Raw genomic sequence first — 22,730 nt, forward strand, 5'->3', positions numbered from 1 at the left:
CACCAACCCGACTATGTAAAATGGAAAGAAAATATCCTCATGTCAACACATACATCTGTGGCATACAGAATGTCTACAATCCTCTGCAATACAGGGTCGTTTTCCCCCTCGTTCTCCTGGCAAATCAATTCAATGTTCCGTAGCTTTCCGAAGTAGAAATCCCTCTCTTTCTCCAAGTCTTCAACAGTAAGTTTCAATACGTTGACCTGCACAAGACATTAAAAAGGGTGAGATGCTTGACATTAGTATGGCAATAAAATATCAGGCAGACTTCTAACCCAAAAGGAGATGTGGTCTTTGATCAAACCCCAACACAGACAAAAACCATATCAGTTTAATGTCAATTTTCTTCAGCCTCAGATAAACAACATGGATTTGTTTATAGCAACCTTGATGGTAACAGCTCCCAGAAAGAGCAGACTACACCTTGAAACATGCAGAAGCTTCTCAGGGACTGAAAAAAGATTAAGGAGAAAAAACTAGGGAAGCCTGAGACAATTACAGCCTGGCAAGGTAGCTGACAATCATAAACTGAGTCCTTACCAAGGGACTGGACAATCAAGTCCAGGTCTGATTGCATGAGGGGGTCAATAGAAAGGACCCTGGAAAGGGCTCAATGGAACTCTTTGGAAGCCCAGTGGAAAGTGCTGTGACCCTCCATGAGCCCCACTGAGGGTCTCTGATTCCCATTAAGAGGCTATGAAGAAATCAGTCTCAGTCCTTAGGCCAGGACTCTATCTAGCCAAGACCAATAAAAGTTATAACACTCATAGTCCTGAGTGTACTTTAACCACGGGGCATCTTCATTCCAGTGTACTGTATTCACATCTACAACAATTGAATTCCATTTAACTCTCAATGAATTCAAGTTGCTTGGCATATTCTGCAGCATAAAACCCTCATAAAAACCTGTATTTACAGGCCAGGGCCACAGAGCAGCATGGAAAGTAAAGCAACAAAATCAAAGGTACAGCCACTGAGAACAACCTTGGCAGAAGGGAATTCTACAAGCCAGAAGGGACCAGAGAAGTCATCTAGTCCAGCCTTCTGAACTCACAGCCACAAAAACAGAAGCATGTCAGGTGCAGTGGTGCACACGTCTCAGCTACTCTGGAGGCTGAGTCGGGAGAATTGCTTGAGCCCAAGAGTTAAAAGCCAGTTGTGACAACATAGCAAGACTCCATCTTTTTAAAAAATAAATAATAAAAATTTAAAAACTGAAATAAACAGCTTATCTAGCTTCCCCACAGCCTGATGAAGACACCAAACACAACAGAGGAGATCAAGTCTCATCCCAGGAAGAAAGGACCCTCTTTATAACCTGCAGTCAAAAAGCATCCAGAGATGAGGAGCAGGTGACACCACCAGGACAATTTTATCAAAACGAACTTCAAAGTTCATCATCAAAGTCTTATCAGACCAAACCAGAATCACAGTTCTAGACAGCCTTTCACTATTCCTTTACCAGCCACAGAAATCAAAAATAATCGAAAGTTTCAATAAAGTACTAGAGGGGCCAGGTGCGGTGGCTCACATCTGTAATCCCAAAGCTTTGGGAGGTCAAGGTGAGAGGATCGCTTGAGGCCAGAACTCGAGACCAGCCTGGGCAACATGGCAAAACCTGTCTCTACAAAAAATCTAAAAATTAGCCAGGTAGGGTGGTGTATGCCTATAGTACCAGCTACTTAAGAGGCTGAGGCAGGAAAATCGTCTGAGCCCAGGAGTTCAAGGCTGCAGTGAGCTATAAATGGACCATCACACTCTAGTCTGGGAGACACAACAAGACCCTGTCTCATTCAATCATTCATTCATACATACATACATACATACATACATACATACATACATACATAAAGTACAGCTACTGCCTGGTGGCCGGCAAAGCTAAATCATCCATTTTCCCTCATTGTCTCCATCTCTGCTTTTGCTGCAGTTTGCTGCCTTTCCTGAAACCAACAGCCCCAAAGAGCGGGGGATACACAAGCCAAGAGCTGACCAGCCCCAGCAGGAAGCAGACTCAGAGCTACAGCTCCACAATCCAAAAGGCAGGGAAGGGGCCTTCTAATCATATGCCTGGTGGCATTAATGACCCAGGAGGAAAGGAAGTCGAAAGAGCTTATGAAAAGGAATGTTGGCCAGGTGCAGTGGCTCACACCTGTAATCCCAGCACTTTGGGAAGCCAAGGCAAGCGGATCACGAGGTCAAGAGATCAAGACCATCCTGGCCAACATGGTGAATCTCCGTCTCTATAAAAATATCAAAATTAGCTGGTCATGGTGGTGCGCACCTGCAGTCCCAGCTACTCAGGAGGTTGAGGCGGGGGAATCACTTGAACCAGGGAGGCGGAGGTTGCAGTGAGCTGAGATCACGCCACAAAAAAAAAAAAAAAAAAAAAAAAAAAGAATGCTAGCTTGGTATCCACCTAGTTTCACTAGTTTCACTAATGCTACCCTCTCAAACCCTTTAAAACCTTCTCTGTCCAACAAATTATCAAGGCCCAACTAGATACCCAGCCTTCTGGGTCCCACCTATAAAGGCCAAAGTAGCATTTGTCCATGATATTGCTCATAACTATACACACATAACAAACACTAAATCACTAAAAAAAATATATACTAAGACACTGGCTTTCACGTGGCACTCCTTTTAAGTCTGTATTCATGAGGTTATTAAAAATCTGTGGCTTGGCCAGGTGCAGTGGCTCACATCTGTAATCCCAGCACCTTGGTAGGCCAAGACAGGCAGATCACCTGAGGTCAGGAGTTCGAGACTGGCCTGGCCAACATGGTGAAACCCTGTCTCTACTAAAAATACAAAAATTTGCTGGGCGTGGAGGCAGACACCTGTAATCCTAGCTACTTGGGAGGCTGGGGCAGGAGTACCGTTTGAACCCGAGAGACAGAGGTTGCAGTGAGCCGAGCTCGTGCCACTGCACTCCAGCCTGTGTGACAGAGCAAGACTCCATCTCCAAAGGAAAAAAAAAAAAAAAACCTATAGCTAGTAATTAAGGTCACTCTTAGAACCTTATCTTGAGGTAAAGCAACAGTTATAACCTAAGAAGCCCCAAGTCAGTGTTTCAGGCCTGCACTGGCCACAGTAGCCATCAACCACATGTGTCTATATAAACACTTAAACATGGCCAGTGCCACTGAGATGAGCTGCAAGTATCACATACACACCTGATTTCAAAGACCTAGCAGAGTCTTCAAATGTAAAACAGGTCATTCATAATTATTTATATTTGATTATATGCTGGAGTATTATTTTTTACATATTAGATGATGTGTTGCTAAAATTAGTTTTACCTGTTTCTTTTTATTCTTTTTAATATAGCTACTAGACCATGTAAATCAGGTAGGTCACACTTCTGACTCACCTTCTACTTTCATTGGACAGCACTGCTTTGGACTAAAATCAACTAAAAGTAAATTTCTCCAGGACAACTTAAGAATGTAGAATCTTTGCAGATCTCCCCAGGATACGAATACCACAAGGTAGTGTGTGCAGATACACTGTTCTTCCCATAGCCTGACAAGCCCACGTGGCTCCATTTTCCATATTTACAACGGGCTGCAAATGCAAACACTTTCAGGAGGGGCCAGATAATATAAATGAGCCAAGAGAGGTGGTAACAGGTATGGGAAGGACTTTGACAACCTGGAGACAAATCCTTTATATTTAATAAATAAATAAATAAATAAAACTCTGTGCAGGCCAAACACAGTACTTCTATGTCAGGGTTGAACCAGCTGGGTATGAGCATTTGATCCCAGCCTTCCAGGATCAACAAAGCACCTGGTTAGTGACCTTCAGCCTCTGCCACCTTAGCCTCTCAATGTTCCCCAGCAGCGATGGACATACAACAGAGTTACAAGCCTCTTCAAGACCATAACCCCTCTCAACCTCGACTGTTGAAGTTCTACAACACCAACTGTCCAAAGCAGCTAATTCTGGTCACTCTCTCAGGGATGGAAGCCTCCTTAGATCCCAATCACACTCTCCCCCATAAGAGTTGTGGTTCTTGCCTTCCGTAACCCTCATCTGGGACTTGATCACAGGCAGGCACTAAGTCCATCTTCTCCAACTGTATCAAACCTGTCTAGGTCTAGGTCAGATCTCCCATGCCTCGGTATTCTCATCAACGCTTAGCAGCAATTTGCCCAGAGTAATTATCTGGTGAGTACTTACAGTTCCCAAAGGTGGGTGCAAGGAAGAGAAACATCTGTATACCTTAGATAAATCAAATAACCTCTTCCTCAATTCCCCATTCAGCAGGGACTGACTGATCTAGGTTCTGGAGACAGGCACACCTGGGTTCAAACCCTAGCTCAAGTTATTTAACCTCTCCAAGCCTCACTATCCTTATGTGTAAAACCTCACAGGGTTGCTGCGAAAGTGAAATTCAGTGCTTACACTGTGCGTGACATAAGCACTTTTAAAATGTTAGCTACGGCTGGGCGCTGTGGCTCACGCCTGTAATCCTAGCACTTTGGGAGGCCGAGGCAGGCGGATCACAAGGCCAGGAGATCGAGACCATCCCGGCAAACACGGTGAAACCCCCGTCTCTACTAAAAATACAAAAACTTAGCCAGGCTTGGTGGCGGGCGCCTGGAGTCCCAGCTACTGGGGAGGCTGAGGCAGGAGAATGGCGTGAACCCAGGAGGCGGAGCTTGCAGCGAGCCGAGATCGCGCCACTGCACTCCAGCCTGGGCGACAGAGCGAGACTTCGTGTCAAAAAAATAAAAATAAAAGTAAATAAATAAATAAATAAAATGTTAGCTACTTTTATTATGACCATTCATGCATATTATTTCACACAAGCCAAAAAAAAAAAAAAAAAAAACTGGTTCCTGTGAACTTTTAAAGAACATTATTCTACTCTATCAAGACCATGAACAAGAACCATAATCATCACAGTCTTTTATCCACTGACATTTATCCCACTGGTATTGGCAACAAACACCATTCCAGGCACTTAACATTCAGCTCATATAATCTGCTCAACTGCTGTGAGCAAGTATCAGCCCCACTTCACACATGAGGCAGTGAAGTTCAGAGAGGCTAACTGACTTGTCCAGGTAGAAGTTAACTGACAGAGCCACTCCTACTTCTCCCCCAGTCTATGGAACCCCAAGCCTGGGCTCCATCACCCAGGATAAGAGCTGAGCGGAGAGCAGCCACACCGCAGAACCTGGCATGCTCTCTCTTGGAGAGCACAGATCAAGTCGCTGCTACCCAGCCTCAACATTAACCACTCTTTACTCTCTCGTATTTCTTTCTGAAACTGCTTCCTGTGTTTGAAATCCATGTCTTGAAATAGTTACAGGAAGTCTCTCCTTGTTCTCGGAGGCTTCTGTACTTCAAAGTAACAGCCCCAGCAGGTGCTCAAGTCAGCCACACCCACTCCAAGGATGAGGACGGTGACCCAGTCACCTGGACACTCCCAAGGCACCTAAGACCACGGGGCACACACAAATGAAAGAATGAAAAAGTGAAATGTGGGCCAGGCGCAGTGGCTCATGCCTGTAATCCCAGCACTGGGAGGCCAAGGCAGATGGATCATCTGAGGTCAAGAGTTGGAGACCAGCCTGGCCAATATGGTGAAACCCTGTCTCTACTAAAAATACAAAAATCAGCCAGGCGTGGTGGCGCACGCCTGTAGTCCCAGCTACTCGGGAGGCTGAGGCAGAAGAACCCCTTGAACCTGGGAGGCGGAGGTTGCAGTGAGCTGAGATCGCGCCACTGCACTCCAGCCTGGGCAACACAGCAAGACTCTGTCTCAAAAAAAGAAAAGAAAAAAGTGACATGTGATCTTTGGGCAGGTTCTCACTGTCCTGATCTCTTAGGAGTTTGAGTGTGGGTCATGAGAGGTTCTGCATTAGAGATCAATTCCCTTAAGTTTCAGGACTTGGCTTTTAGAAAAGTAAAAGGATGCAATCCCAAACTCACTGGAATCACATAGCATCCCAGATTTTTTCAATGGAGCCAGGCATCACACCTGTAACTCCAGCACTTTGGGAGGCTGAAGCAGGGGGATCACTTGAGCTCAGGAGTTAGAGACCAGCCTTGGCAACATAGTGAGACCCTATCTCTATTTTATTAAAAAAACTATTTTAGCCGGGCGCAGTGGCTCACGCTTGTAATCCCTGCACTTTGGGAGGCCGAGGCGGGCGGATCACGAGGTCAGGAGATCGAGACCACAGTGAAACCCCGTCTCTACTAAAAATACAAAAAAATTAGCCGGGCGTGGTGGCGGGCGCCTGTAGTCCCAGCTACTCGGAGAGGCTGAGGCAGGAGAATGGCGTGAACCCGGGAGGCGGAGCTTGCAGTGAGCCGAGATTGCGCCACTGCACTCCAGCCTGGGTGACAGAGCGAGACTCCGTCTCAAAAAAAAAAAAAAAAACTTTTTTAATAAAACAAAATTTTAAAAATAGAATTAGCAAAAAGAATCATCTGAAAGCACGCAAACCAACCAACTACAAGGATTAGTGGGAAAATGTCTAAAAGTCTAAAGCTTGTTTTGATCCACAGAGACCTCTGACAGGTGCCTTAAGGACATTTACTCCTGAAGAAGACATTTCGAATCACCCAATTACTAAGAACAGAACCAGAAGAGCCACAGGCTTTTCATACCAGCTCCACTCTGAATTCCAATCTCCAGTGACCCCAGTCTAGGACTCAGCAGAGAGACTGTGGAATCCTTTTTATTAAATTATTCAAAAAGGAGACCTCCTTTATCTTTCATTCTCCGAATCCCAGGTCCCTGGCAGCATTCCAGAAACATTCAACGGGATTCTAGTCTAAGCACTGGCTTCTGAGCACAGGCTTCTGCCACACTAAGCGAGCCCAGGCACACCTGATCCCTCCCTTACATCTCCACATTCATGCTCCCCGCACAGCACCTGAGGCTCAAACATGTCACATGCTCTGGCAAGCAAACAAGGCAGGTGTTCATCTAAGAACACGGATAAGGCACCCCGACCACTGCAAGGATCCTATCCCCCGAGGTGACTCACGTGCTAAACACAGGGGTGCCCACCTGCTGCATCAACTCAGCTGCCTCGTCGTCTCCGTTGCCCACACCAGGGTTCTTTCGCACCACACCAGGGCCAGCCTTAGGAGCCGCAGCAGTTCTCTGTGTTGAGATGGGCCTCTGGGGAGCTGAAAAAGAGAGCACAGGTTTTTGAAAAGGAGTAATTCCAGCCCAAACAAACAAAAAATCCACAAGACAACATGGAGAAGCTGTGACCAACTGCCTCCCACAGGTGTTCAGTGAAGGGAACCAATGCTAGAGAGCCCCCGCATGCAAGACAACACTCCCACATTTGCCTACTCAGTGGTTTCTATCCTGGCAGCAGAGTTAAGTACCAATTTCTGTCATGATGTTTCATGTTGGGAATAAGTCCTTCAGTGAGGTCTTTTCTCCACTGTGGTGAACAGGACTATCATCTGAAAGGGGTACAGTCATTCTGGTGCAGAGATGATCCACCTTAACCCAGCTCTGACCAAACCCACTAACAGGTTGTTTCATGTTGGTTACAACAGCTAAGATTTAGTTAACATATCTACAAACCAAATCCAGCTTCGTAGAGCAAAGGCAAACTTCACAATAGGCATGAGCACACAGTCCTGGCTGTTGCCAGGTGCCCACTGCTTCCCATCTAGAAAGTTAGGTCCCTCCTAACTCCTCACCTCAGACTCCTTGGACTGGAAGAGGGAGGGAATCCATAAGAGCAGGAGAGCCTGCTCTTCCCATGAATTGCTTTAAAATCTTTATCTGTTTACCTTTTAGAAGGAGTTTAGAAGAGCGAGGAGAGAAAAGCATCACACTGACTAGTATTTATAGACGTCTCTCAGTATTTACGGCCAAAAACAGACAAAGACAAGAAAAAAGGAGTAAAGGAGCCAACCTATCTACAAGTAAAAATAATCAAGAATGGGCTAAACCTCAAGGTATATATATCATTGATGATTCACTTACTTAGCAATTATTTTGTAAAGTTTGCACATTACATGCCAGGTTTGGAAATATCTCATCTTCCTAACACCCCAAACTATAATCACAAGGCCTTTCACCCACAGTAATAGGCATTTCCTCTGGATGACTCTCTCTAGCACGTTTATCCCAAAGACTAAATGCTTAATGCACGTCTCCACTCAACTGGTAGCAGCATCTGAAATATGAAATGCACAGGGTTATCTATGCAGTTTCTCATTCTAAACAGGTAAAGAATAAAAAGTACTCAATATCTAGAGAAACGGGAACCCTCATATACTGCTGATGGGAATGTAAAGAGCTCAGGCACTTTGGAAAACAGATAGTTCTGCAAAAGGTTAATTACAGAGTTAACACATGGCACAGCAATTAGCAATTCTGCTCCCAGAGTATATACTCTTGGGTCTGTAACTGAGAGAAATCAAAACTTGTATGTCCACACAGAAGCTGTATATGAATGTTCACAGCAGCATTATTCCTATCTGCCATAGTGGGAAACAACGCAAATGACCATAAACTGCTGAATAAAATGAGATATAGACATGCAATGGAATATTATTCCACAATAAAAAAGAATGAAGGACTGATACATGCTAGGGCATGGATGAATCTTGAAAACAGTAGGCTGAGCAAAAGAAGCCAGACACAAAAGACCACATATTCTATGACTCCACGTATAGGAAAAGTTCAGAACTGGCAAATCCAGAGACAGAAAGCAGGTAAGTGGTTGCTTAGGGCTGGAGGGAGGGGGGAAAGCTGGGGAAAGTGGGAAGTGACAACTATTAACTATGCACAAGGTTTCTTTCTTTCTTTTTTTTTTTTTTTTTCTTGAGACAGAGTCTGTCTCTCTCGCCCAGGCTGCAGTGTAGTGGTGCAATCTTGGCTCACTGCAACCTCCACTTCCTGGGTTCAAGCGATTCTCCTGCCTCAGCCTCCTGAGTAGCTGGGATTACAAGCATGCGCCACCATGCCCAGCTAATTTTTGTATTTTAGTAGAGACGGGTTTTCACCATGTTGGCCAGACTGGCCTCAAACTCCTGACCTCAAGTGATCTGCCTGCCTCAGCCTCCCAAAGCTCTGGGATTACAGGCATGAGCCACTGCGCCCAGCACAAGGTTTCTTTTCGGAGTGATAAAAATGTTCTAAAATTGATTGTGGTGATAGTTACACAACTCTTCGGACATATTAAAAACCGTTTAACTTTATACTTTAAATATAAAAATATAATTATATGGCATGCGAATTGTCTCTCCATAAAGCTATTTAGAAAGCACTCAACCTACTCTCTCTATCAGATGAACGAGCCTCTCTCTAGGTATTATGAAACCTTAACTAATATTCTTGCCATCCTCTGAAAGAGGAGAAATTAGCATCTCTAGAATATCTACCCTGCCCCAAAATATACACATTCTATACTACTGTAAACACATCTTGGGAAAGCTATCAAGCCGATACCCTTTTGAGAAGGTATGTAAAATCAGCCTCTCCCCTACCCCGTCGACTCTGCTAGCACCATAGCAAGCCAAAGTCACCTAGCAGCTGAAGTTCTAGGGCAGGTAGGGAAGCCGTGAGTATATGCAGGAAGCTGGTCTACAGACAGAATAACACAGACAGCCAACAGCAGTCCCTGAGAGACCCACACACCTCCTTCAAGGAGTTCAGCTCTGGTATAACTTCCCATCCTAGGGCTCTGTAAAAATGCCCTTGTTTTGGAATGAACTAATGCGCTCTTACATGAGCTAGCCTGATGGATTTCTAGAGCTTTGGCAAAACTGCATACAGTAACTTGTTCAGTTTCAAAAACCCTCTGGGGCAAGTATTAAAATTCCCATTTCATAGAGGAGGAAACTGTGGGGCAGAGTTGAAGTTGCTTACGCAGGGCTACAGATACCTAGGAACAAACACAGTTATCTGCCTGATGCCAGAATCCATGCTCTGGCCACATGCCTGGGATTATATTTCTTAAGATCCCTAAGCCTATGGCTACTGAAAAAATTCTAGTTGAACGCTGAATGAATATCTGGAACGCTATTTTTTGGAAATGTTTTGGTTTTTTTTTTTTTTACCTGCACTGCTAGAACTGAGAGGTTTCTTCGGTTTATTCAGAGCTGGAGCAACAAGGGAAGGAGCCACTGCAGTTTCTTGACCTTGTCTGGCAGCCACAGGGTCATAGTCTTTTCCATCATAGTTTGCATCGAAAAACTTCTTGAACCACTGAACGAATTCAAAATTGTCCTGAAACTTTCCTTTTACTAATTTGTCCACAGGAATTATCTGCAGAGAAAAACAACTGTTTAGCCCAAAAAAAGAGGCTTTTGGCAAGCATCAAACTAGTCCATGTATCAATTCATTATAAAGCTCTGCCAAAAGGAGAAAAAAATATTTTAGAGACCTCAGGGCTAAGCCCCTAAATTTATAAAGCAAGTTTCATGCAGTTTGCCTTCAAGAGTACCTACACTTCCCAACCCCTCCCAACTCTCTCAAATGTATGAAAAGAAATCAGAAACAAAAAAGGAACAAGTACCATATAAGTCACATACACATATCCATCCAAGCACATCCTAAGACGTGATACAAGTGTCATTATGATATAAAGAGTAGGTCCGCCATATAACTTGCATGGCCACAGTGCCTATCACAAAGCATGAAATCCATTGCACAGGCCAGGCACGGTGGCTCATGCCTGTAATCCCAGCACTTAGGGAGGCCAAAGCTGGCAGACTGCTTGAGATCAGGAGTTTGAGACCAGCCTGGGCAACATGGTGGCACCTAGGCTCTACCAAAAATACAAAAAAATGAGGCAGGTGTGGTGGCATGAGCCTATGGTCCCAGCTCCTTGGGAGACTGAGATTCGACTGCTTGAGCCCAGGAGACAGAGGTTGCAGTGAGCTGAGACTGTGCCACTGCACTCCAGCCTGGGTGACAGACAGACCCCATTAAAAAAAAGGGAAGAAAAATTCATTGCACAAACCAACCAAAGGCATCTACAATGAACTGTGTTCAAGAAAATTCTGGGCCAGGAGGCTGGGCGCGGTGGCTCACGCTTGTAATCCCAGCACTTTGGGAGGCCGAGGTGGACGGATCACGAGGTCAGGAGATCGAGACCATGGTGAAACCCCGTCTCTACTAAAAATACAAAAAAATTAGCTGGGCGTGGTGGCAGGCGTCTGTAGTCCCAGCTACTCGGAGAGGCTGAGGCAGGAGAATGGCGTGAACCCGGGAGGCGGAGCTTGCAGTGAGCCGAGATTGCGCCACTGCACTCCAGCCTGGGTGACAGAGCGAGACTCCGTCTCAAAAAAAAAAAAAAAAAAAACAAGAAAATTCTGGGCCAGGCATGGTGGCCCACACCTGTAATCCCAACACTTTGGGAGGTCAAGGTGGGTGGATCACTTGAGGTCAGGAGTTCGAGACCAGCCTGACCAATATGGTGAAACCCTGTCTCTACTAAAGATACAAAAATTAGCTGGGTGGGGTGGCGGGCGCCTGTAATCCCAGCTACTCAGGAGGCTGAGGCACGAGAGTCACTTGAACCTGGGAGGTGGACGTTGCAGTGAGCTGAGATTGTGCCACTGCACTCCAGCCTGGGCAACAGAGTGAGACTCTGTCTCAAAAAAAAAAAAGAAAAGAAAAGAAAAGAAAAAAGAAAAGAGAATAATTCTAACCTGAAAATAGATCAAGATGCAGAATCAGTCTCAGGATAAAGTTTTACAAAATGACATGTTTTCCAAGTAATTCCAAATCCTATTAAAACATGCTTGCTGGGGGCAGGGCTATGCACCTGCAATCCTAGCTATCTTGAGGACTGCTTGAGTCCAGGAATTTAGACCAGCACTGGCAACACAGCAAGACCTCATCTCAAAAAAAAAAAAACACCAATAAAAACACACACAAAAAAAATAACAAATATACATAAGGACCCTGTAAGTATTTCTATTATACAAAAATACTGTGTTTTCAAGTATTCAAATCACTGAAGTGCTGGCCACAACTTAACTTTTTAATCTTTTTTAGAGATGGGGTCTTGCTCTGTTGCCCAGGCTGGGGTCTCATGCTGCAATCACAGCTCACTGCTGCCTCAAACTCCTGAGTTCAAGTGATGCTCCTGCCTCAACCTCCAGAGTAGCTAGGACTACAGGCATGAGCCACCATGCCTGGCTTTTAACTATCTTTTAATCTCCAAAGATTCCAGTTGCAATGTATTACAAAAAGAATATATCCAATCATATATCCACCCCTCTGACAAATATAATTTTTAAAAATTACTTTGCATGATACTGAAACATTCGCAAATATTACCTCTGTACTCACTTCAATAACCCAGAATACATAGGATAGGATAGAATTAGATATAAAACAAAATTGGCCATGCTAACCATTGAGTTACATGAGGGATCATTACACTATTTACTATTTATTATTTATACACTATTATTACTTTTATATACTTTAGACATTTTCCACATTCAAAAAATAAAATTCCATAATAATGAATGCAAAATTACTGTATATGAACTATATTTAAACTATGCCTGGAAAGTAAGTGATATTCTTATACTATAAATGCCTATTTTATATATTGTAGAGACAAAACTAAAATTAAAAAAAAAAACCCTGATTTCAAAATAAATAAAAAACAGACACACCAGCAAGATAATTGGGGGTGTTACTACCTTTGCCATAAAAAAAAAAAGTTATCCCCCCAAAAATGGCTTAAAAGCATAAACCCTTCACAAGGGTGGGGGAAGGGATAAACTACTTAATCTATTATCTACTAAAACAGAGGTAATGTTTGTGCTAAACATTAAATGTTTGTGCTAAACCATGCCTGGTGGACCATGTTTCTGTTACCTTCAAAAACCTTTGGGGGCAGAAAGGAGTTTTCCAGCACCCACCACGGAGCCTCCTTGTATCCTTCTATAAAAAGCAAGTACTTCTAGAATCTTCTCCACCTCAGCCTCCAAAGTGCTGGGATTACGGGTGTGAGCCACCACGCCTGGCCTAGAATCTTCTCTACTGGAACTATTCTACACACAGTATGCTTTTACAGAAGTAAATCCAGATTAAGAGTGTTAGATTCCAGACTACTAGAGATTACACAGGAATTTTTTAAAAATAAAAATCACAGTACAAATTTACAGGCTGACTCCTCTAAACAGTTACTAACTTCACAGACGATGAAGAAAGAAACAAGCAAGGGGAACAGGGGCAAGAAGGTAGGGGGAAACTGCTCCCAGTAAATTCTGTGTTAACTGAGAAAAGTTAACTAGATAAATTAAGAAAAAAAAGATAATGTCCAAAGTCATAAGCTAGCATCTATATCCTTAGTAATGATGATTAATTAATTAAGGAACATTAACCACAATAAAAGATAACATTTACTTACTTTGTCAACACCCATTCTCTTAAAACCTGCTTGTAGTATTTTGAAGTTCTGGATGTATTCGTGTTCTAGCTTAGCTTGGAATTTCACTTTCTTCAAGGCAATGGAGCCAGGGAACAGCATGTCCATAAACTGACAATAGGCAGCCCCTGAATGAACAACAGCAACAGAAAAATACAATTAAAGAAGCAGCGTGAACTTCTTCCCAGACCCACTTAAACCAAATACAATTTTAAAAATTGTGAAGTAGACCTACAAAAACCAAAAGCTTCACTGACTTCATGTGAAGTCAATTTCTAAAATCTGTAACAAGACTGTGGTTTTCACCCCATATAGTCTACAACATACTTGCAACCCAGAAGCCTGTAACAAGGAGAAAAGGAGTGTTTCTACAAAATTTTAAAACTCCTGTTCTTTATTGGTAATCATCATGACAATAAAATGACCACTAGAAACAAAAATGAATGCCTAAAACACAGAAAAGAAAGTAACAGAAGTGACATTTTCTGATTTTTCACAAAGATATACCCTCCTCTTCAGGAGGGGATTTCCAAGATCCATCCTTGATCTAGATTAAAAAACATTTTTTCCCTAAGATGTCTGTCTCCCTGGGCTTTTTACATCTCTAAATACATTTAACCTATCATTTCTTTTCTTTTCTTTTTGAAACAGGGTCTCACTGTCGCCCACGCTGGAGTGCAGTGGCACAATCTCAGCTCACTGCAACTTCTGCCTCCCAGGCTCAAGTGATCCTCCCACCTCAGCCTCTGGAGTAGCGGGACTATAGGCAAGTGCCACCAACGCCCAACTAGTTTTTTATTCTTTTTGTAGAGCACCCGGCCAACCCGTCATTTAATTAACAAAGTTGAATAGAAGACATTTTTGTGTTCCTCCATTAACTTTTATTTTTATTTTTTTGAGACAGAGTCTCGCTCTGTCACCAAGCTGGAGTGCAGTGGCGCGATCTCGGCTCACCGCAACCTCTACTTCCCAAGTTCAAGCAATTCTCTCAGGCCACTGCACTGTCTCAAAAAAAAAAAAAAAAAAAAAAAAAAAGCAAAACTCTGGCTCAAAAATAAATAAATAAAGACTACTATGATAAGGCCAGGCACAGCAGCTCACGCCTGTAATCTCAGCACTTAGTGAAGCAGGTGGATCACTTGAGTCCAGCAGTTCGAGACCAGCCTAGGCAACAAGGTGAAACCCTGTCTCTACAAAAAATGCCAAAATTAGCTTGGCGTGTTGGCATGCCCTTGTGGTTCCAGTTACTCAGGAGGCTGAGGGAGGAGGATCACTTGAGCCCAGGAGGTCGAGACTGCAATGAGCTATGATCACATCACTGCACTCCAGCCTGGGGGACAGAGAGAGACCTCACCTCAAAAACAAAAAAAGAGACTATTGTAATAAATTATTGCAATATTTCACCCCATTTCATTCCTTCCCCCACTTGCCCATTTTTTTTTTCCAAAGTGTTTTATTAGTGCTTAAACTTTCTAGGAAGATTATTTCTCTAATGCCTACAAACTGAACTCTCCTAATTCAGAGCAGGCTTCACCGTGTACTTTACTGCCCTTCCAGAGCTAATCTGCCAAAGGAACAAGCTTGGGAAGCTAAACCAGTGGTGAAATAATAAGTAATCTGCAGAATTCAAGACTGCCATAAAATGCATATTCAACTTACTTGAGGTCAGGCCAAACCAGTTCTTTGCTGGTTCCAGCATGTTCAGTTACCGTTATTTTTGGAAAGTCAACATAAAGGAGAGCAGGGGCACTTCAGTGACCAGGGTGACATTCTTAGTTAAGAAAGGATCTTCAGAAGGTTAAGGCCTTGATTTTTGAGGTGACTGATTTATTTACTCATCCAACAGAAGTACACTGAGGGCATTCTTTTGTTTTTTTTTTTTGAAACGGAATTTCGCTCTTGTTGCCCAGGCTGGAGTGCAATGGTACGATCTTGGTTCACCGCAACCTCCACCTCCGAGGTTCAAGCAATTCTCCTGCCTCAGCCTCCCAAGTAGCTGGGATTACAGGCATGCGCCACCCTGCCTGGCCAATTTTGTATTTTTAGTAGAGACAGCGCTTCTCCATGTTGGTCAAGCTGGTCTCGAACTTCCGGCCTCAGGTGGTCCACGTACCTCGGCCTCCCAAAGTGCTGGGATTACAGGCGTGAGCCATCACACCCGGCCAAACCAACTTTTTTTAAAAACCCAAATAGAAGATGATCTATTAAGCAACTATATCCACAGTGGTATTTTACCCAGTACTATTTTACACAACTTAAAAAAAAAAAAATTGCCCAAGCGTGGTGGCTCACACCTGTAATCCCAACACTTTGGAAGGCCAAGGCAGGCAGATCACCTGAGGTCAGGAGATCGAGACCAGCCTGACCAACATGGTGAAACCCCGTCTCTATTAAAAATACAAAAAAATTGCCAGGCGTGGTGGCGTATGCCTGTAGTCCCAGCTACTTGGGAACCTGAGGCAGGAGAATCGCTAGAACCCGAGAGGCGGAGGTTGCAGTGAGCCGAGATCACACCATTCATTGCACTCCAGCCTGAGAGACAGAGCAAGACTCCATCTCAAAAAAAAAAAAAAAGACAATGACTTATGAATGAAACTGGTTACCAAAATTGCACAGGAGTTAAAAAAAAAAGTCAACGACTTATGCATGAAACTGGTCACCAAAATTGTACAGGAATAAAAAAAAAAAAAAAAATTCTTTATTTCCCTATTTCTAAAAAGAGAAAGAATCAATTACATAAATATTGGCATCCAGTCCTCCTGATAGACTTTTACGGCGAGTATGATTCTCTTCATGTTTTTCTTTTTTAGAGACAAGGTTTTGTCATGTTGCCCAGGCTAGTCTCAAACTCCTGGGCTCAGGTGATCCTCTCACTTCGGCCTCCCAAAGTGCTGGATTACAGGCATGAACTACCACACCCGGCCTTTAATGTTTTTTTAATGAAGACCTAACTATTCATAATCAGAAGAAAATGAGCTTCCTATCTTCTGTTTTGGTTTGCTTTATGTAAAGCAAGGGAAAAATCAAGGAGGTGCTTGAAGACTTAGGCAAAAATGTTTGAAGAGGCCGGGCGCGGTGGCTCATGCCTGTAATCCCAGCACTTTGGGAGGCTGATGCGGGCGGATCACGAGGTCAGGAGATCGAGATCATCCTGGCAAACACGGTGAAACACCGTTTCTACTAAAAATACAAAAAAATTAGCCAGGCGTGGTGACGGGCGCCTGTAGTCCCAGCTACTCGGGAGGCTGAGGCAGGAGAATGGTGAGAACCAGGGAGGCAGAGCTTGCAGTGAGTGGAGATCTCCAGCCTGGGCGACAGAGCAAGACTCCGCCTCAAAAAAAAAAAAAAAAAATGTTTGAAGAGATAACTTCCTTGATCAGAAATGTGACTTGATAAAACCAGTCCCTCAGAAAGAGTGCAGACTTACGCAATATAACAAAAGGGAAGGTGGGGGCTGGGAACTTAGAGGGAACTTAGTGTTCAGTCAGGAGGCCACTGCAGCAGCAGTGAGCAATCTGAGAAGGGGCTGGATCTAGAAGATCTTTCAGAAGACAAATAAAACTGTGAATTAGCCTCAAAAGATGCTTCTCAGGCCTGGGACACTGGAAGAAAGGTGGAATCATGGCCCCAAATGGAGTACCTGGAAAAGGGAGCTAGCCTGAGGAGAAAACAAAGCTGAGATTTTAAGTAATGACAGGTAGGGCAAAAGTATCCCATAAACAGAAATATCAGACCAGATCTGAGCTGGGGGAGGCCTGGTTACGGGTGTGATAACACACTCTCAGACCAGGAGGACCGTGTCATTAGCAGTGCAGCAGAAGCAAGATCGCCAAGCTGTCTTACATGAACTCAACGGCTGTCGGGGCCCCACATTAAGCTGAGAAAGGAATCTACCATTTGCCTGGGAACATCAACATCTTTGCTGCGAAGGAACCCATAAAGGAAGCCAGGCTGGAGGGAGAAGACAAGGAGGAGAAGGGGAGAGCCGAATACATTCAGTGAGGCCCCTCTACGTGTGCAGAGGACCAAGCTGTGCTCCTGAGAAAATGCATAGGGGCCTGAATATGGAATGCAACACAAGAACAATTCACAAAAGCAACCAGTACTCCCTTTCTGACAAAAACAAGCTCTCATAAAAATCATTCTCTTTGACCAGGTTTTTCCTCATGATGACTATCTTTCCAAAATACTTGATGACTAGCTCTCCAAACTACGGAGACTACAGAATGTATTAATGAATCTTGAAACAACCTGCCAACTCTTTCACTGAAAATTATCCTTGCCTAATCTCCCTCTACCAGAGCCAAGCAAAGGCTCAGCTCACTGTTGGGGGTAGGAGAGCCCAGTGCTGACAAAATTTGGCCACTTCACAGGCAGCCGGCAGATTAACACAGGACCTCAGCACTTTGCCCTCTCAAGGAAGAAATGTATTCCTACTTTGTAAAGCTGTGTTTAGTGGAGAACTCTGGTCTGCTAGATCCTCTGCTCATCAGAGATGAGGTTACGAAGGATCTGGCACCAGTGTCAAAAGCTCCTGGAACTCTCCTTGGGCCTCGGTAAGCACAAGGAGTTGAGGAGCCTCACTTTCTCTGACTCCAAACCCCTGGCCGCGGGCCTTCTTCAGAGACAATGTCTGTGTCTCATCCTGTCTGCTCTCGTACTGGAAGCAAGACCTCATTTTCTAAACACCAATATGAAACACAATGCAACCATCTACACACTCCAAGAGACATCCTATACGGCTTTCAAGAAGACTAGCTATGAATGAACAAGTTTGTTTACAAATCACAGTTAAGTGTCCTGCACTTACCCTTTTCTACGGAGAAAAGGCACTTTATCTGGGAAAAGTAGCAGACATGAGACAAAACTGACATACCGCCCAGGCGCGGTGGCTCACACCTGTAATCCCAGCACTTTGGGAGGCCGAGGTGGGCAGATCACAAGGTCAGGAGTTCAAGACCAGCCTGACCAACATGGTGAAACCCCGTCTCTAGTAAAAATACAAAAATTACAGGTGGCGCGCACCTGTAATCCCAGCTACTCAGGAGGCTGAGGCAGGAGACTCGCTTGAACCTGGGAGGTGGAGGTTGCAGTGAGCTGAGATCACGCCACTGCACTCCAGCCTCCAGTCTCAAAAAGAAAAAAAAAAAAAAAAACTGACATACCTCACAGATTTTATAGTGAAACAGTATCACTGTAATTAACTATATGTAATTTACATTTGCAATTTACATTTGTTTAATCTCCTCCAAATGTTTCTACAAAAGATATAACATGTATGCAGCAGGATGCATGTGGGCTGTGTGCTCAGAAAGATCTGGTTCAAAACCAGGTTCTGTAATACATAAGCTGTGCCCCAGGGTTAGTCTCCTCATCTGTAAAAGGAGGATGTGCCCCCCACCAAATGACCTGCACTCATTTCCAGGGTCTGGCACACAATCAGTTATCTGAGAGCTATTATTATAGATGATTCTCACACCGGCCAACAAGTGGGCCAGGCATCACTGCCCCACTTCACAGATGAAGAACTAAGACATTAAGGGTCTTGTCAAAAGTCACATGGCTCAGAGCAGACTGAAGCCTCTTTATGCCCAGTCCTGTCCGCAACAGCTCCCTGCCTGAATGAGATAAACCTAGAGCCCGATCAGCATATATACAACTTATCTAAACATTAAAGATCACATTTTCCAATTAACTAAGTGAAACAGACTTTGGAATATATTTACAGAAAAAGGTAAATTTTAGAGGGAATTGCTGGTAAAAAGCTGGCTCCAGTGAAAACTAGGATGACCTCATCCCCACATTAGTCACAGAACACAGGTCAAACAAGTGCTTTAAAAGCCTCACACAAATGGGGATAGGGAAATGAATGAGGAAACCAATAGAAAATGGTGGGGGGGGACACAGCACAGATCTAAGGCTAACAACCTGTTGTCTATGATCAGCAAAGTAATTAATGCTGAATAAACACGACTCTTGGGCACCACTGTGTTACTGTACAGCTTCATAGGTAGCCTCCATCTGACCATCCGTAAAACCAAGATTAAATACACCTCACCAAGGAAATAACAAGACAAGCCAATGAAACTAAGACCGAGACTAGGACCCAGCTATAAAATAAGCAAGGGTAGAAGCCGAACTCAAAAAAAGAAAAAATCCTACAAGCAATGGCAATAATTTTTTTTTTTTTTTTTTAGATGGAGTCTCACTCTGTCACCCAGGCTGGAGTGCAGTGGCGCCATCTCGGCTCACTGCAACCTCCGCCTCCCAGGTTCAAGCGATTCTCCTGCCTCAGCCTCCTGGGTAGCTGGACTACAGGTGCATGCCACCAAGCCCGGCTAATTTTTTGTATTTTTAGTAGAGACGGGGTTTCACTACGTTGGCCAGGCTGGTCTCGAACTCCTGACCTCATGATCCACCCGACTCGGGCTCCCAAAGTGCTGAGATTACAGGCACGAGCCACCACACCCGGCCAAGCAATGGCAGTAATTTAAGATTGATCCAGGGCAGGCACAGTGGCTCATGAATAGTGAGTGAACAGTAGCTGGCTTGAACAGTGGAATTATAAGGCATTTTTTTGTTTTCTTCTTTCTAGTTTCCCACATGTCATACGATTAGCATACATAGAAAGAGACCATGTTTTTGTTCGTTTTAAATCATTACTTCTTTTTAGTTTTTTTGAGACGGAGTCTCACTCTTGTCACCCAGGCTGGAGTGCAGTGGCGTGATCTTGGCTCGCTGTAACCTCCACCTCCCGGGCTCAAGCGATTCTCCTGCCTCAGCCTCCAGAGTAGCTGGGATTATAGGCGCCTGCCACCACCCCCGGCTAATTTTTTGTAGTTTTAGTAGAGAGGGGGTTTCACCATGTCGGCCAGGCTGGTCTTGAACTCCTGACCTCAGGTGATCTGCCTGCCTCAGCCTCCCAAAGTGCTGGGATTACAGGCGTGAGCCACCACACCGAGCCTTTAAATCATTATATCTTTGCCAAATTGTTGTTAAACAGTAGTTCCATAAAATTGTGGCTGAAATGATATTTGCTTGACTTTGATCTTGTACTTCTTGGGAATAAGAAATGCCACTGATGAACTGACATAAAACTAGAACAGCAGACAGTAGTTAGTACAATTACTGTCCTCAAATAAAACATGCAATCTGGATGCACAATAATAGACACCAAGAAGTCGGGACTGAGCTTCAGGCCTCAGAATGCAGTCTCTAGAGCAGAAGATGGTGGACCTGCAGGCCAGAGCATACCCTTTATTTAAGTACAGTTCCAGCCAGGCATGGTGGCTCATGCCTGTAATCCCAGCACTTTGGGAGGCTGAGGCAGGTAGATCATTTGAGGTCATGAGTTCGACCTCATGGTGAAACCCTGTCTCCACCAAAAATGCAAAAAAATCAGCCAGATGTGGTGGTGCATGCCTGTAGTCCCAGGTACGTGGGAGGCTAAAGTAGGAGAATCGCTTGAACCCGGGAGGTGAAGGTTGCAGTGAGCCAAGATTGCACCACTGCACTCCAGCCTGGGCGACAGAGACAGACCCCATCTCAAAAAAAAAAAAAAAAAAAAAAAAAGGCCGGGCGTGGTGGCTCACACCTGTAATCCCAGCACTTTGGGAAACCGAGGCAGGCAGATTACGAGGTCAGGAGATCAAGACCATCCTGGCTAACACAGTGAAACACCATCTCTACTAAAAAAAAATACAAAAAAATTAGCCAGGCATAGTGGCGGGTGCCTGTAGTCCCAGCTACTCAGGAGACTGAGGCGGGAGAATGGTGTGAACCCGGGAAGCGGAGCTTGAAGTGAGCCGAGATCGTGCCACTGCACTCCAGCCTGGGCAACAGAGCGAGACTCCGTCAAAACAAAACAAAACAAAAAAAAGTTCCTTTTTGAAGCAGAAGCAAAGGCAGGGCTGAGAGGAAGAAACAGGGTGGCCCTAACAAAGACCCCGAACCTCTCTGTGTGGCTCTGCAGTCAGATACAGGCCTTCACATTCTTGAAAAACCTACAAGCTTTCCTAGAAAAATGATCTAGCAGATTTCTCTTACCTGAGCACAACTGTTCGATCTTTGTCAGATTCAATTGCAGAGACTCATTGATCCAGGCCAGCATGTCATGTCGACTTAGGTTATCACTGGTCACTGACGTTGAGTATACGTTCACTGCCATCTTCTAAAGCATGGGAAGAAAAGAGAAGGGCCCATGTTACAGTAGGCATGCAAGTAAGGGCAAGTGTTTCCTAGAGAGTCACCAAAAGCAAACGTGTAGGAACACTCAATTTTATTTTATTTCGTTTTATTTTATTATGAGACAGAGTCTCACTCTGTCGTCCAGGCTGGAGTGCAGTGGCGCAACCTCGACTCACTGCAACCTCCCGAGTTCAAGTGATTCTCCTGCCTCAGCCTCCCGAGTAGCTGGGATTATAGGCGTGCACCACCACATCCAGCTAATTTTTGTATTTTTAGTAGAGATGGGGTTTCACCATGTTGGCCAGGCTGGTCTTGAACTACTGGCCTCAGGTGATCCACTCACCTTGGCCTCCCGAAGTTCTGGGATTACAGGTGTGAGCCACCATGCCCAGCCTACGTACACTGACTTTTTAAGCCTCACCTTCTTCCCCAAGAAGCCAAACGAGAGACACTAAGATTCCAGCCATAGAACCTGGATTTCCACATACAAACATGACCTGAAATGAACTGCCCAACACCAGCCAGACTAAAATTGAGGCCCCATTTTAATGTGATTAATATACAATTCTAAACTACCAGAGGCACTAAATAAAAGGATGAGTAAGTGCTTTATGATGGGAGGCAGATGCACAAACGAGAATGCTTTCTGTTTAGAAAACATCAGCCCAAACTTACCCATTAAGATATCAAAATGTTTACAATTTTCTTCAGATAATGGTTTTTTGTTTGTTTCTTTTTTTTTTTTGAGACAGTCTTGCTCTGTTGCCCAGACTGGAGTGCAATGGCACAATCTCAACTCACTGCAACCTCCGCCTCCCAGGTTCAAGCGATTTTCCTGCCTCAGCTTCTCAAGTACCTGGGATTACAGGCGCATGCCACCATGCCCGGCTAATTTTTGTATTTTTAGTAGAGACAGGATTTCAGCACGTTGGCCAGGCTGGTCTAGAACTCCTGACCTCAGGTGATCCACCCGCCTCGGCCTCCCAAAGTGCTGGGATTACAGGCGTGAGCCACCACGCCTGGCCCGATGGGTTTTTATTAATTCCTATTTATAGTTGTCACTACTTCCCAAATTTTCCTTAAAGACTATACCGAGGCCAGGCACACTGGCACATGCCTGTAATACCAGCACTTTGGGAGGCTGAC

At 44.4% G+C, this 22,730-nt stretch overlaps 1 protein-coding gene across 1 annotated transcript in view; it reads right to left on the reverse strand.

The window, feature by feature from the left end:
• Positions 1-22,730, reverse strand: part of MAPRE1 (microtubule associated protein RP/EB family member 1) — a 31,747-nt gene that overhangs the window by 3,594 nt on the left and 5,423 nt on the right. Inside the window, exons 2-6 of the mRNA XM_032143268.2 lie at positions 21,444-21,567; positions 13,380-13,525; positions 10,063-10,270; positions 7,040-7,161; positions 54-206 (exon numbers count right to left, since the gene is read on the reverse strand). Coding sequence (XP_031999159.1) covers positions 54-206; positions 7,040-7,161; positions 10,063-10,270; positions 13,380-13,525; positions 21,444-21,564 — 750 coding nt within the window. The 5' untranslated portion in view covers positions 21,565-21,567. The remainder of the gene's footprint in view (positions 1-53; positions 207-7,039; positions 7,162-10,062; positions 10,271-13,379; positions 13,526-21,443; positions 21,568-22,730) is intronic.

Source organism: Hylobates moloch, unplaced genomic scaffold (genome assembly GCF_009828535.3).
Source record: "Hylobates moloch isolate HMO894 unplaced genomic scaffold, HMol_V3 SCAFFOLD_21, whole genome shotgun sequence".
Taxonomy (NCBI): domain Eukaryota; kingdom Metazoa; phylum Chordata; class Mammalia; order Primates; family Hylobatidae; genus Hylobates; species Hylobates moloch.